This window comes from Corvus cornix, chromosome 8, assembly GCF_000738735.6.
Source record: "Corvus cornix cornix isolate S_Up_H32 chromosome 8, ASM73873v5, whole genome shotgun sequence".
Lineage (NCBI taxonomy): Eukaryota > Metazoa > Chordata > Aves > Passeriformes > Corvidae > Corvus > Corvus cornix.
This window is the reverse complement of record NC_046338.1, coordinates 4722422-4738867: the sequence shown is the minus strand read 5'-3', so window position 1 is coordinate 4738867 and position 16446 is coordinate 4722422. Positions and strand designations below refer to the sequence as shown.

General features: G+C 39.8%; 1 protein-coding gene across 1 annotated transcript in view; it reads right to left on the bottom strand.

The window, feature by feature from the left end:
• Window positions 1–16446, bottom strand: part of USP24 (ubiquitin specific peptidase 24) — a 61655-nt gene that overhangs the window by 6078 nt on the left and 39131 nt on the right. The window contains 27 exon segments of the mRNA XM_039555838.1: window positions 641–707; window positions 978–1043; window positions 1299–1412; window positions 1901–2022; window positions 2904–3006; window positions 3327–3419; window positions 4103–4219; window positions 4442–4538; window positions 5285–5398; window positions 5482–5585; window positions 6220–6315; window positions 7347–7497; window positions 7806–7947; window positions 8525–8649; window positions 9081–9301; window positions 9691–9810; window positions 10120–10261; window positions 10469–10551; window positions 10767–10865; window positions 11081–11206; window positions 11427–11546; window positions 12259–12403; window positions 13710–13827; window positions 14078–14269; window positions 14622–14683; window positions 15098–15258; window positions 15979–16049. Coding sequence (XP_039411772.1) covers window positions 641–707; window positions 978–1043; window positions 1299–1412; window positions 1901–2022; window positions 2904–3006; window positions 3327–3419; window positions 4103–4219; window positions 4442–4538; window positions 5285–5398; window positions 5482–5585; window positions 6220–6315; window positions 7347–7497; window positions 7806–7947; window positions 8525–8649; window positions 9081–9301; window positions 9691–9810; window positions 10120–10261; window positions 10469–10551; window positions 10767–10865; window positions 11081–11206; window positions 11427–11546; window positions 12259–12403; window positions 13710–13827; window positions 14078–14269; window positions 14622–14683; window positions 15098–15258; window positions 15979–16049 — 3171 coding nt within the window.

Below are 16446 nucleotides of genomic sequence, written 5' to 3'. Positions count from 1 at the left end.
CATTTACACACAAAAGCCACTTCTCCTGATGCACATGAAATAAGCCCTCATTACTTTTGGGATTTTTCTGTTGCTTTTGAATGCTTCAATAACTTCAGGAAAGTTTTGTATCAAACGGAGAGACAGCACTTTGTATGAGCAGCAACAGGTGGGAGCCCCCTGTCCCACTGTGAGGCTCTACTGCAGTTAGCAGGGCAAGCATCCTGCTGTGCTGAACCAGTTTCTTTCTATGGTAATTAGGGTGCTGACAAAACAAAAAGATTGACAATTTCTTGAGATATGTAGGAAATAAAAATTAATTTTAAGGTTGCAGGATTCATACAGTTCCTCTGTTATGGTAATCAAAGGTACTTTTCTTCCCTCCTGTTTTACACACAGCCCGGTCTGTCCCTTATTTAAATAAGTTAGCTCTCTTTCCCAGTTCAATTCCTTTCCAGTTTGCTGTCACTATAATATTCCAGTGCTTATTTTGGATTTCTTAGAGCATTTCCTGGAGTGGCAGTTGCTAAATCAAATGTGTTGAGTTCTTTTCCCTGAGAAGTAGAACAGTTTAGGAGGATTGGGAACCAGGAGATGGCATGAATCACCACACCATCAAGGTCAGTAGGAGACAGGAGTGTTCACCCACTAGCTTACTTGCCTATTAATCCATTTTCAGTTTCAAAAGCAAATTTGATGCGTTCTACTTGTAATGGGTCTTCAATAACCTGTTAGGAAAGAAAAATATCAACTTAGGTAAGTTGTGTGTGATGCTGTAGCTATTCTATGGAATGGTTTTAACCCCTCCAACATGCAAAACAAGACTGTGAAGTTTCATGTGTCACTGGATTACCAAGACAGAAATTTAGGGAGTAATAAAACTTCAAACTGAAGGATTAAAATACGTGTGGATGTTGAAATTACCAATGCAGTCCTGACTTTTTTTGTTATATATCAATACAAAATCCTTCCTGTCCAAGTCTTTACCCTTCACTTACCAGGATCTCATGGAGTAACTGGAATATGTTTTTCAGTTCGTGAGGCGGAGCAGTTTCCAGTTGAGTCTGTGAGTAAGAAACAAAGTTACTTAGATAGCAGAATATACCGATGAAGCACAGAATTTCAAGACAGCTTTACAGATTTTTGAAAATTTGTTAATTTATATAGTAAAGGCCAAGAAAACCTAAATCCCAACACCTCCCCAGATCCAACAAACTGTACTGATTGTTCTGCAGCGCTGTTATAATGCACAAGACACAGGACGAGCAAAGCCTGAAGGAAGCACTTATGGGAAAGGCTTGTCCTGGTTTTGTGTGTACCTTGATGAAGTGCAGCACAGTGAAGGAGAAGTGCTCGTTGCAGAAGCAGCAGTACACCACCATCTCGATGAGCACCGACAGTGACCCCGTGAGCTCGCGCAGCGCGTGCATCACCTGCGGGAACAGCACAGCTTCATACAGCTCTCTTCGACAAAATAAGTCTGTAACACACTGTTTGTCCTTCCCAGGAAGGATGCAGCTCTTTTCCCCAGTGCCTGCATGGCCCAGGAGGCTGAACCCCTGCCCTCACAGCACTCCTTCAGCTCCTGATACCCACTTCCAATGGGGTGGTCAAGCATGATCCATTAAATCAGAGCAACTCAAGTTAGCACCTGCACTTGACATGGCAAAAAGCTGCACAGGCCTTTGCAAATTGTGCATAAAACCAGACTGTGCATAAAACCAGACCCAAAGCTTAGGGATATACTAGAATATGAAGAGATCAAGAAACTAAAGGTGCCTTCCTGTTTAGGCTAAAAATAACCACATACGCCCCTGGCTGCCTGCTTCTGAATATTCAGTATTTTTCATGGAAGGATATGTCAAAGGAATACATCAGACCAGCTTTTGGGTTCAAGCAGGGCAGAATTTAGAACAGGTACCTCCATTAAGTAGGGTTTTCCCTCAGACAGGAATAACAAGGCTTCCACTTCTTCATGGAGTGCCAGAAGCAGTCCTGAAGCGGTGATGCTGAGAGGTGGACGCTGCTTAAAGAGACCAGGAGCTATAACAGCAAATACAAAAACAATCCACTCATAGATTAGTTTGTTCTAACACACCTTGAAGACATTGCTGCTCATTTGGCACCATGAAATCCCTCATGACACTCATCTCAACTAGTTTATAGCTGGTGTGCTACCACTCCAAGTAACAAATCTCTGGCACACTGAAGTGTCACTTACTTTAGTGACGGCAGACAAAAAAACTGCAGGAAGGTAAAGCAAAATGTCCACAGACTATCAGTACTTTGAGTTTTAGTTTTACTCCTAATCACTTTTGCACATTCATCATATCCAGAATGTTTATAATTCTCCTGTTACCTTCTGATTTTTGACTGCTTTCAATCCTAGACAGAAATTAAGTTATTCTTCTAAAAGACAACTTCAAATTCCTCCTTCGGGAATTTTAACTTTAATTTTAACTGAAGATTTTACCTTATTTCTTTATTATCTTTATTTGGATACTTCTGCCTCTTGTAAGAACTATCTAGGAGAGTGTTTCATTGTTTATTATTCAGTAGCTTAGTCTAAGTAGTCCCCTTTAGACTAGCAAAAGGCAGCACAAGCAAAATACAGCTTGTGAGGCAGTGAGCCTGTTCATCCAATGACACAGCTTGATTCACTCACATGAGGAAAGAACTTTTGGGCACATAGGGAAGGGCAGAAGACACAATAATATGTTAGTATCAAGATTTTCAGCCACCCCCAAATACTGTTTGCCACGGGCCCTCAATACATTTACAACAAAATCAGAAGTAACCAAGTGTGTATTAACCATTACTACCTTAAATTCAAAGTTACTGTATTTTCCTCATTGATGTTAAGTTACTCCCAGGCAATATAACTGAAATGCCAAGTCACCAAAAGACAAAACCACAATTCTTACCAACATTTCTTTGTGAGGAGACGTCAGAGTGCAAGACAAGTAGTGCTACAGTGTTGTGAAGATATCCAAACTCACGTGCCTGTGCTGAACTCCACCTGCGGTTCTGCTTGAGCCAAAGAGAGATTTAATTAACTTTGGTTTATTTAATCAATTTTTTTAAGCCAAAATAATGTTCTTCCAGTCCACCACCATGGTTAATACTTCGGAGTGGGTAAAAATTTTGTTGTTATCAAAAACATCATGCTCACTTCTGCCAAAACAGTTATTTCCATGCTAACTATACGTAGGTCAGCTCACACTTGCATGAGGTTTATAGAAAAATCAAAGGATTTGTCTATTCTACCACATGAAAAGTATTTATTCATAATTTAAACATCATAAAAAACGTGGGGATGGACAAAGTACAGCACGACACAACTGTACCTGATTGCTCTGCCGGTTGGGGCCAAGGAGAAAGTTGATCATGTGCCTCAGGGCAGAGTGTCTGAGGAGAAGACTGCTAGCCCTTATTCCCTGCTGTGGAGACAAAACCAACAAGTTACCTTCCTGTGCAGGTGAAGAATTAGTGCTCAAAAGTAAAATGCACAGGCTAAAAGCTGCATTTTCCACACCAAAACCCCCATAAAATCGCTACACAGATCAATAAGGTAAACTGCTAAAGAGCTCATTCTAGGCAGCACGTTACATACATCAGACCAGAGTCAGCAAATGCACACTAAATGTCTTACAAGAAACAAAAAAAAAGGGCAAAAAGAATAGAGAAATAGAAATAGTTCAGTCAGTTATCCTGCTCCCTATGGGACAAAAATCCTGAATGTTGGATATATATTTTAAAATATATATTTATATAAATATATAAATATTTATATAAATATATGTGTTTTATATATATATATATATATATACACACACACACACACACCTATACACCCTCTCAAAACACAAAACCAATATTCAGATTCTGGAAATGACAGTTTCTATTGGTATAGTTTGCTGGCATATTTTTGTGTGATTTTATCCTAATCCACGATTCAAAGCCATTTACTTAAAAAACAAAACAGAACAACCCCGATTACTCTTAATAAAAGTTCTGAGAGAGTTTCACTGTGCTGCTAACCGTCCTTTGAAAAAGGATCACTGGCTGCTTTATCATTGTCCTTTAAAATTTAAATAGCCATGAGGGAATAATGGTTTCTTACCTTCTGTACAAAGTTATTGAACAGCAAAAAGTACTGAGCACAGTTTTTACAGTTTTCAGGTACATCTTTATCCAGTAGAGCAAGTAGCACCTCCAGTAACTGGTGTAAAGTTTTTAACTGTGGGGAAAAAGAAAAAGATTTTGAATGTAAAGAGCTGTCAACTGCTTAAAAACCCAAAGTGTTTCAAACACCTCCTCGGCAGGAAGAGATGAGCATTAACCCATTCCAGAAATGAAGAGCTACAACCAGGACCAGCTCACACAGCTCTACAAGCACAGCAAGAGCCAGCAGGGAGAGCCAAGCAAGGGGATGTTTGGAGAGGAGGTGACACTCACTGACCTTCTCCTGATAAAGCAAGGCACTGTCGAGGGTTTTTTCAAGGATAGTGGCCACAGCAACTCGCACCTCCCTCACGCTGCATTCCAGGAGGAAAGTCCTGGAAGATAAAAGGTGAAGTTGCAAAGAGAACTGGAATCAACGTGTAAGCACAGCTGCTATGACTAAATGTGGTGTTTAGTATTTATTATTTTAATAGCCCAGATACATTTTGTATGGTACTTTTGTGGGTAAGCTTTAACTTACATTCGTGCATTCCTGCTTGACACCAGTAAGGCCTGTAACACCCCTATTTATATATTTATTCATTCAAATAAAATAAAAGCTCTAAAAACTCTCATAGAATCCTGCTTTTCAATGCAAATTAGAAGATAACATTTTCTTTACACTGACACACTTTTTCAGCATGTCAGAACTCCAATAATTTATTTTCAAAACACTAATTAGCCGATCCTTAGCTTGGCAAGAAAAAAAAATCTTTCCAGTTTAACTGTGACCTTTGTCAGGTAAGTATTTAACTTACCCCAAGCACTTTTGCCATGTTCTTCTTCCCCACCACTTGCAGGACTGACTCAACAAACTTATAACACATTTTGAGTCACTCCACTGAACTCAACACCTGCACCCTCCTCCATGTACACTGCACTATCTCACTGGATTTTCAGAATTACTCAGAAAGCTGCACAGAGCAAATACTAGAAATAATCACTTAAGAGTTTTGTCTAAAGTATCTGTTTAAACAATATACACAGTCAACTCTTTGGGAATACATCAGTATAGGCCAGATCATGTCATTAGGAAGCTCTATCCACACAAAACACATCAGACACAATTTCCAGGACTTACTTTACAAGCTCCCGGCCCTCTGGCCCAACGAAATACTCAACCAACCACTGACAAGCATCAATGCTTTTGGAGAGCAGTGCATCTATAGTGGCAATCCACTCTTCTGTATCAGCCCTTCAACAAAACAAGGACAACTGTCAGTAATCCAGGAGAAAAAACACCTCCAGAAACTAAACCATGTTTCTCATTTGCCTTACCTGAGTTTCTTCTTGGTTCGGAGATAGGTTTGGAAGAGGAATTGGACTGCCAGCTGTAAGCTCACCTTTGCCATGCAGGGATAATAGGGATGCTTTACCTTAGTCTGAAAGAAATATCAAGTTTACTCCAGAGCAGAAGTGTGTCTGCAGCACACATGCTGTCTCTTAAACACATCAACATGCTTCACTTGGAAAAAACAAACCCCAGCATTTTTCTGTGCTAAGTCAGTCTCCAGCGCTGACTGTGCTATTTAATAAATATGCTAAAACAGGAGCAAACTTCCTCTAAGGCCAACTAGATCTGTGGATTTCAAAAATTTAATAAATGCTGTTTGTTTATGACTCCATTTAGAAAAACTTCATTAAGAAACTATCTCCAATTAAACTCTATCAACCTTGAGGTAATTAATACCAACTTTTGGACCTTCCACGTGGAGAGGGACTTCTGTCCCTCTAGAGCTCAGTTTGCATCATTACAAAAGGTGGTTTATTAAATAAATTTTACTGGGGAAGAATGATGTTTCTCCCAGTAGTACTAGAAGAGGAGGCTGCAGTTTGCTTTGAGACAGATGTTATCATCAGCATCAAAAACTACTGGAGACAAGGAATTGCTTGTCTGGAAAAGCAAAATCATGTCAACCCTTCTCTTGCAGTTTTCCTGGTTGTGACCCAAATAGCTTCTGTGGCATTTTACCCAACATACTTTGAACACTCTAAGATTAAAATCCAGGTACTTACAGCATTCAGGGATGCTAATGACAGAACAAAACTGAAGTAGTCGCTACTGTATACATCTCTGTTTTTCATAAATTTCAAGTTTTCATCTCTCACCATCTATAAAAGTTACAGAAGGCAAAAAAAAATGTTGTCAAAATACACTTCTCTAACTAAAACTTCATCTTTTATGTAAATGTGTGGTGTTTAAAAATCAGTGTCAAACTTATTCTGTTTCCTTCTGAATCACTACTTCAGCAGAGGAGAAAATAAATACAAGAGACTTAGAAGATTTGGTATAAAACCAGTGATTTTCTTTCAAAGATATTACAAAACAACAGATGAGTGACTTAATCATTTGGCCATTAAGGGAGAAAAGGAAGAAATTGCAGATAAGTTCTAATTTTTGCTTGTTTTTAATAAAAAAAGCCAGGAGAACATGCCTAAAACTAGAAACAAATTTGTCGAACAAATTAAGATGCAGAGAGCAAGGAGCCCTGGTGTAATTACAAGCTGCAGCCACAATAAGGTATTCAAATGCCAAACCCCTCTTTTTTCAAATGAGATTTTGCTGAAAGACTCTCAATAAATTTGAGCCAAGTTCTGTTCATTGTAATTATACAGTCCCAGATAGAAGAAAGCCCAAAGTGACTGTTTGCCCCAAACCAGCCCATGTGGAGGGCCAGACACAGCCTGCAGAGTTTATTCTCCCTGTGTGTGTGTGATGCAGGCTCTCTTCACTGCTCCTCCTCTTCCTACATTCTTGTAGAACTCAAGAACTTGGGGATGACTGTAATTTGCCATCATCTCCATGACTCCTCAAGTGTACTCCAAATGAAGCACCTTCTCTGCTCTTGTGTCTCCCTGCCTGCATGCTGACTGCTGCCAGACCTCACGTTTGATTCATCTGCCTGCAATTTCTTCAAAGCAAAGAATTGATGGGCCAATTTTGCGAGAAGGTTGAGCAAAACTTACAATAACGCATCACTAAATAGCTTGTTAGTAACTTTGTGTCAGAATCCAGAATTGCTTTCTAGTTTTGCTACAAGGGAATTACTTCAAGGTAACCTTTAAAAGTTCCTGTGTTTCTCTCACTATGTGCTCAAATTTTACATGAGCAGAATTTAGTTGCCACTTTCAGGGTGCTCTACCTGATATATCCGCACAGGCATTTTCTCTACAAAAAGTCCCTTTTTTTCTCCTTTTCGAACCAGCTTAGTCAAGATGGAAAGACGGTCACTGTTGGGCCTGTGGGGTCGAGGTGATGACTGGGGTGAAATTTCTGGTGAAGAAGGAGCAGATCTGAAATATAAACAAGCTGAAGGTGAATAATGAAATCCTACAACAATCTACACTTTAGGTATAAAATACCAGTGCAGCCAGAGTGATCTTAAGGCAAATTTGATGACAGCCTGAATATTTCTTGAGGCTGTCAGTCAGCTTGAACTTGCTGCCAGAGTAGTAGTAGACAAGCAGCCTAAAAACCAACCCAAAACAACAGAAGGGTCAATATATTGCTTTGCTGGACAGGAACTATGCAATTCTTAGTTGTGGGGAGAGGTGTAGTGATCAACACGAGAAAAACCTTTATGGATACAAGAAGAACTTACAAGGAGAGGTCCTCAGCTTCCTGACGCACGACACTCACTCGGCTTTTCTTTGGTAAGACAGGAGAGTTCTGGTCAGACACTCTCTGGTAGAACAGCATGTAGGCATTCCAGTAGCGCCGGCGCACGTCGGGGTAGGGGTTTGCTGTGGGGAAAAAACACAGTCCATGAAGGCCCTTGAAGGTTTAGTACCTTTCCCATTCCTATATGGAAGCAAAACTGGGGGTACAAGTCATGTGAACTGCAGCAGTAGAAGTCTGTCAGATCAAAACATCAGTCTGTGTCAGTGACAAAAACTGTCTGAATTATGAAACAGGTGAATACAGGAAATGAATTTGGAATAAATTCCTTAAAGTGGTGAAAAGTTCAACAATATGATGCCACACCATGTTCTATGCAGTCATTCTCACTAGCCTAAAATAAGAGCTGTTTTGTGTTTGGTTGGGGTTTGTTTTACACTGTTTTAACAAGTGCTATTTTGCTTTACAATCTCTGCTCTTAAGCCTACAAAGTGCTGGACAACAGTGAATATGGTTCAATTCATATTAGGCCATAAACAAACTGTTATGCCCTTCAGTAAAGGGAAGGCTTTAGGGAAAAAGTGCTTCAGAAGGATTATTAGCACAAGTAACTCAAAGTACCTATAATGGACTAAGCTCTACTGCTGCTGAAATCAGGATGAAATATGAAACTATTGTAAATCAGTCTGTACTTCTGCTTACATTGATCGTAGACTTTAGGTCTATACTCTCCACCAAAACATTCATATTCCAAGGTTTCGTCAGTCAAATCAAATTCTTCAACAACAGTGTCATTAAATTTATACCACTTTCCTTTTCCACATCCTCTGTGATCAAAACAGAACATAAACACAAGAGAAACAAAGTTACTTGATTGTCTCAGTAAAAAACCAAACCACTCTGAATATCCTAGAGGTGACAAGCCTGAACTCACATTTGTTTTGACAGTAAGAGGAAAGCTTAGTTCAATTGATGTCAAAGTTGCATTTAAAAAAATAGCTTTGATTAAAACTATGAGAACTGTTCAGCCTGCAACTCCGTGTCACAGGAAGCCCTCAAACTGCAACACAAGGCACATAAGAATTAATTAGGATTTTGTACTATGATGTCCCATATTATTGTATCATTGCCTCATGATAGGTGTTCAGAAAGGGAAGAGTGGTTCCAGTAGAGCTCTGGATGGCTCCATGTACCTTTCCAGAACAAGAAGTCTTTAGACAGCTCTCAAACCTCCCACATGAACCTTCTTGCCCATTACCTCCTGTCCTTGATGAAGGAGTAGTAGTGCCCTGCGTGTGCCTGGCCGCTGTGGACAATCACACCGACGAGCTCGTAGTTTTCCGTAGGAGCAACTTTCTTCCTTGGGGAGCCTCCTCCTCCCTGTTCTGTGTTCCTGCCATTTTCCCCCACTTCTGAGGACGAGTCCTGACGAGCCATCCCCGACACAGTGTAAGGTTCCATGTTCAGCATCCAGGGAAACTGTTTGAAAAGAGATTTTGGATTAATCAAGACGTTGCAGTGCGTGCACGCTTCCTGTAATTTTGTGAGAATGGTATTAATACTTCCCACACTGGGAACACCAAAGGAAAACATGGAACTTCAACTTCTTATGCTTATTACACAGAAGTTAAATAATAAACTCTCTTTAAGGAGGCTTTTTGTCTTGCTTTCTGAAAGGACCCTGAGAATGCTGCAAGCAAGGAAAAGCTCTAAGAAAAAATCACTTATTTTCTGTAGCACTACCATGTTGTAAGTGTAAGTGCATCACATACTTAAAATCTTTGTATCAAAATGTGGGGAAAAGAAGGAAAGATGAATAGGAAGAACAAGAGTGCACTACACAAAATAGTTGGGGACAGTTTTCTTACCCTTATTTGTTCATCATATTTAATAGAACGGCCGCTCTCCCAGTCAAAGCCAAATCTCATCAGGTGAATCACCAGCAGGCTTGGTAAGACCTTAATGCAGGTGCGCTTCACTGTAGTTCTCTTAAAAAGAAACAAGAATATCACCTCTATCTGACACCCCAGGCAATCTGCAGCATCCCTCTAGAGATGCACAACAAAAACCCAGCCATGGGAAGCAGAGTGTCCATAGGACAGCTGGGATACATCTCAATAAGTCACACAATACTTTTTCATCCTGCCATCCCCCTAAATTTTTGGTTTACAACATGAGTTACAGGCATTGAACCTTTTGTCTTTAATGTAGCAAGAGTGAGCATGGCTTCCATGACCACGCTTAGAAAACATCAAACTGCACATGAACCTTCTTTCACAAAAATTAAGAATCAATACCTTTTCTTTGCACTTTTCACAGTAGTACGCATTGCTCCCTTCCAGAACCTCTCCTCTAACAAACTGATCCAGTGATATTTCCAGGCTTTGACATGAAGTCACACCAAGGTTGAGAGCCATGAAGGCTTCCTCACGCTCATACCTAAATTCAGAAGAAGAGCAGAGTAGAACTTAGCCAGCTTGCAGGAACAAGAATATGCTTAGGAAGGAATATTGCATTTGCCCCACAGCTATCACAGCTGTGATGCTCACAGGGGCTTTTGTCTACTTTCCAGTGCTACTTTGACCTACATTTTAATAGTTCTGGAAGCACATAACTTGGTAACTGATGCACTAAATGTAACATTACCTGTGAGGACAGTCCTTGCAGATCTTCTGATCGGAGAAGATTCCTTGAAAAGTATTCTTAAATATTTGGTCTCTTCCTATTTTCTGTTGGAGATGTAAAGTTAGACATCAGTTGGATATATTGCAGGGTGGAAGACCAAGAAATCAGTAGGAATTTTAAACTTCTGTGTTTATACTGTGCAGATTATAAAAGAAGTCAAATGGCTCTCTGCCTTCTTCTCTAAAGATCAAAGCAAAAAGAGAAAAAAGCTACGAAGGATATGCATATGACCTAGGAAAGAAATTGCTGAGGTTTTTACCTTGAGGTACTCATCCATTTGATCTATAAGACTGGTGAAGAACTCATAAGCATCCTGTTGCTCTCTAACATAAAGTTCCTTATTCCACATCTTGAAAATCTATATAAAGTATAAATATATGTTAAAACGTGGTTATTTCATAGCTATATCACTAAGAAAAGTATTTTTTTATATAAATTTGTTATTTTAACATATTTTGATTTTTTGAATTAGAACTTACTTTATCTCTATAAATTCTGCAATGAGAAAAGGCTGAATAAATGATTACTTTTAAAGTAGAAAAGCTAGAGATTCTAAACAAAAAGATGCAATACCTTCCAAAAGTTCTCAGGTACATAATACTGTAGCTTGCTTTCCATCAAATGACCAAAAAGAGATTGAACTTGATAGAACACATTGTCATCAGGATTGTCTGTATCATCATCAATGGAAAGCAAGGCCTGGAAGGAAAGAAATTAAATTGGTTTTTGGAAAAATCATTACTGTAAGCTGTCATGGCACACAGCACTAAAACTTATAATTTATATATTTATTGTGCATATTTATACATACACAGTTGACTTTTATTTTTACAACCTATTTACAAATGGTGCTAAGATGAGGTAGTTCAAATGAAAGTAATTCCAAAAAGAGGACTTTATTGGATGCTGGACTAATTACCTCTGGGAGACCAGGCTGCATATACAGCTGCTGGAAAACAGCATTCATGTAACAAGTAGCACCACCATTCTTCAGTCCCACAAATCCAGAAATGGAGCGACTGTCCACTGGTGGAAGATACTAGAATGACAAATACATTTTTTGTCCCAATAACTTATAAAAAACGTGAGACTCCAACAATATTCTATAGCTTTCATAATCACCTTTATATTGTAGAATCATAGAATGGTTTGGGTTGGGAGGGACCTTAATGCAGTCCCACCCCCTGCCATGGACAGAGATGCTTCCACTGTCCCAGGCTGCTCCAAGCCCTGTCCAACCTGGCCTTGGACACTTCCAAGGATGGGGAAGCCACAGCTGCTCTGGGCACCCTGTGCCAGGGCCTCACCACCCTCACAGGGAAGAATTTCTTCCTAATATACAACCTAAACCTACTCTCTTTCGGTTTAAAACCACACCCCCTTGTATATGAGCTGTTAAGAACAATTTAATAGAGAACCAGGAAGTTAAATTCTGAAACTGAAAGAGTGCTGTATGTGGTCATTTAAATACTTAACACATTGCACAACACTGTTGAAAATAGCCTAAATGTAATAACAAATAAAATCCGTGATATTTAAGAAATACTTCTTTCTTACTCAGACAATTACAGACAAAGACACACTGGAGTATCTGCTTCTGAAGAAGATCCAATGGATCTGCATTTACCCTTATCTGCTTTGTGTCATTTTAAATTGAAGACCATGGAAATCTCATGAATGAAACAACAAAGTAAACCATGCACAGGACTCCAAACCATGCTAACACAAATAAAAAAAGGCTTCTTGCTTACATCAAACTCCTTGGTGAGTGCAGGGTCACACTGGTGGTGCATAGAAAGCAGCTCCTTTGTAATTAGCTGGAGATTGGAGGGTGAGCTATCAGCCAGCATTACCAGCACTTCGTAAGCAGCTAATCTGCTGTCTGCTGTACTGCACCTGGAAAGACAACCACACCTGAGATCTACTGGCTAGATGACTCAATTATTTCTATTTCCAGAAAGCTGTATTACTCAGAACAAGCAACAATTAATGTTCTAAAGAATACTTTAAGTGGTAAAACACTCCAGAGGGACTACAGAGTGCCTTTTTTTTTTTTTCTTTCTTTCTTGGGGTAGGAGAATGGGGAACAATCCAATGAGAAGAGTGGCAAGAGAACACTCCTTTAAACAAGCCTCCTTTACTGACCTGGATACACTTGCTAACATTCAGTAGCAAGGAAAAGGAGGTGCTCTAAACAAAGACACAGAACTGGTTGCAATTCTGAGGACAAACAGACAGACACTCTCCATCATGTAACACTGATGGAGACAAAACGAGTTATTTACAGGGAGGGAAGCTCGGAAAGAGCTAGACCAGACAACATCCTTGCTACAAGAGATGAGCTTAGACCTGAGCTAGGCCAATACAAAACACTCCCAGCTCTTTTCAGCGATCATTCAACACAGCAGCCCTTTCTTCTGAAGGCCAAAGAAAAGGCTTTATTTACTCTAAGCAAACAAAAGAGCATGCTTGGGATGAACTGCAATGGAGCAGAACACTAAGGCAATATGAAATTCCACTCATTCCAGGGTTTCAAATGCTCCACTGGAACTTTCTTTTGGGTTTGTGGAAAGGTAGTGAGGTTATGCCTGATCTAACACCAACTACTCAGTGCAACACAAACAATCCAGCTGCATTAGCTCAGAACTCCACGGGAGCTAATTTACACCAACCCTTTCAGATATTGTATGGCCATAACAGCTGTGACAAGGAGAAAGCCCACTCTTTTTTCTCCAGTTGATCTATTCTGGGCTATATCAGCTTTCTCAGGTGCAAGGAGACTTGCTTGGTGTTAAGGTTTTTTTACAAAATGGGTAGGGAGAAGGGAAAAAGAAAGTAGTGGAACTTTTGAGATTCTCTTTTACAAGGAGCTTGGGAAGCTAACTTCCTGCTCATGTTCCAATTTAGCCAACTTCCCAAGCAGTAACAAGCTAAAGGAATATTCCTTGGACTCATGAAATCAGCATTCCGTTGTGCCTGAAGTTCATCACTGATCTAACAAAGCACAGACTTTGAAGTACAGAAATGCAAGGATACTGGGTCACACAAAAACTTCTAAAATGCTATTTGGGCACTTATGTAGGAAGTATAGAAAACTGGAGAAATGCTCCACCATTAGTATTAAATCTTGCTGTCTGTAGGATTTAATACTGACATTTGCATTCATGAGATCCAAGACAAAACATAAAAGAAGCATTTTTACTTTGGATGGAAGTCTTGCTGACTGATTGCAGCACTGCCTGCTGGGGAATGGCTATTCAGGATAATCCTGGAGGCTCGGAACAGGAAATCATCCAACAATGGCTTAATCAAAGATGAACCTGAAACACAGCAATCCACATCTACTGTTAAATACTTGTATTGTCACTGTGAATGCCAAAAGGTGTTCCACAACAACAAAATCACTGCATAGCACCATATCAACAAATAGTTTATCAAATGTTAAAGGGACCACCAAAATCAGTCCTTATAGCTCTGGATCACTTCTACTGACGTCTTCACATGTGCTGTCCAGTCATGTATTAATGCAGAATTCACACTGGTCTAGTCAATTTAAAGAGGAATACTTACCAACCATTTCCTTCTCTGCCCCACAAAGTGAGAGGAGAGTCTTGATGAGCCTCAAGTGTCCTGCTAAGAGGATGTTATCAGCCTCACTGGTCTCGCACTCCGCCGTACGGTTGGGCTCGAAATTGTCGAGCCAGGTGATCTCATCTTCTAACATGGCAGCTGGGCTTATCTTCAGCTGCTCCATTTCTGATGCTGCAAGAAAAATAAAAGGGAACACAGAAAAAATGAGCAGCTTTGGAAATGTAGAATATAAGTACAAAGAATTTCAAACAGTTTGGTAATGGCTTTTCCCCCCCAAGTAAATCCCTTTCACCAAGGAACTCAGTTCACTTTCCAGAAGGAATGAGCTGCCTTGCAGCTACCCAATGCCAAGAACAGACCATGCCAGGCACTAGTACAGGACAGTCAGCACACTGGCAGGTCACTCAGAATTCAAGGTGTAATAATTCCTCTGTGAAGGCAATTCTACATCTTTTCTACAGAAGGAAGACGAGCTTGGAAGCTGCCATCAGAATGACTGAATCAGGTGTCTGCACATACTTACATGTCAGGTCATCCAGTAACTGACATCTCAGGTCAAAATATTCTGTACACTGGGACAAAAGTCTGAAACAGGTGTAAAAAGAAGAAAGGTATACTTAAAATCATAAACTTTGCTCTAAGCAGTTGTCTTTAAAGTCTGTGTGCTCTGTCCATCTAACCCAAAGCAGCATAACCATCTAGGTGTGCTTCTGCATGCTGCAGCTTTAAAAAAAAATTCCTTCCCAACAGCTCCTTCTGAATGTTAGGAATCATATTGAATTCTGATTTCTTCCCTTGCCTCATAGCAATTCTAATCAGTTATCAGTTGGCAACAAAACAACAACATGCTTTAACTTCTCAGTTACTTCTCTAGAAGTGCAGAATGTCTACTTCCAACACTTGGCAAGTGCTAATCCCTTCTTCCTCAGAGCTTCCGCAGTGCCACTTATTTCAAAACGTGTCAGATTTGCTTCCTCAATAAACACACATCTGAGTTACCTCTGGTTGATTCCTCTCATGATGCTGGTTGGTGACCAAAGAGGCAGCTGGGCCCCAAGAACAACGCTCAGGAGGAACTGGTTTGGCTTTTGTACATCTGGGTGAGCTGATGTGTCTGTCTGGCTAAGGGTGTACAACTGGTCGCAGGCAACGCGACGAATCTGAAACAGTGTCATTGTCAAGCACCAGCAGTTACTCAAAGGTTGAAAAAATCCCCACACTTCTGTAATGTTAGAAATCTCACAGAGAAAATGGACACTGAAATGGTGCAAACCAGGCTATTAGCTCTGCACCCACCAGCCAGGGTTCCTAGAAATTTAACAAACCCTGTCCATCCCTGAGTGAAAACCTCTGATAAACATAAATTATAAATTCAGATCGAGAGGAAAGATGCAATGCCTTCATGCAAAATAGATGACACATGATGAAATGAAGTGAGCATAAAAATCTCTACATTTTAGATTATCCACGGTAATCTTAAATTGGAAAGAATGATTTTTGGAGGGTTCCAGCACTTGGAATAAATTTTCAAAAGTTCAGAAGAGTCCATTAAATTTTACCCAAATCAAAGTTACTTGAAACTTTCCCTGAAATACTAGTTTTACAGAATTTGTGTCACCAAAATGAGACTATTTTCTTTAGACTAGTCACAGCACAATCCTGTGCATCTCATGGAAACCTAGAAAATGTAATACTACAGCATTTTCTATCAATCCATCACCAGATACTGGGATTACTAAAAATTTCAGAGGTTACTTATTCAAACATTAAACTGTGGGAATACTTGCAATAAAAAATTTTATGTTCAGACCATATGAAATTATCAAAACACATGCATTTCAGAAGGAGCATTTAGGAAGTTTTCAGAGGAAGACCCTCACCTCAGCACTTGGTGATCCAAGCAGAATATCAATGATGAAATCAGCAACACAAGGCAAATTGTAAAAAGATCCTGGAACAGAAAAGTACCAGGCTATCTTATTAAAAATAGTATTTTAAAATAAGTCAGTTACAGTCTTGCAGTAAAATACCACAGCACCTAGAGGACATCAGTACAGAAAAGCAGTAAAGGCTATTTCCTGATCTCCTTCCCTCACCAGAGGCTGCCACCACAATATAACAGCATTCTCCTTGCCTTCCTGCACCACTGTTTACATCTCCTGTACACAAAGACTCAAGTACTAAACACGAGCTATGCAAACAGCAGCACTTACAGAATTACATACTTCAAAGGCAGTGCAAATATTTATATTCTGGCAGTAAGTCAGCTTTCCCAAAACATTTCACTAAGGCACAGCACTGCATGCCTTATTTCAGTCCTGGAAAAAAAAATCCCTGTAATTTTAAAT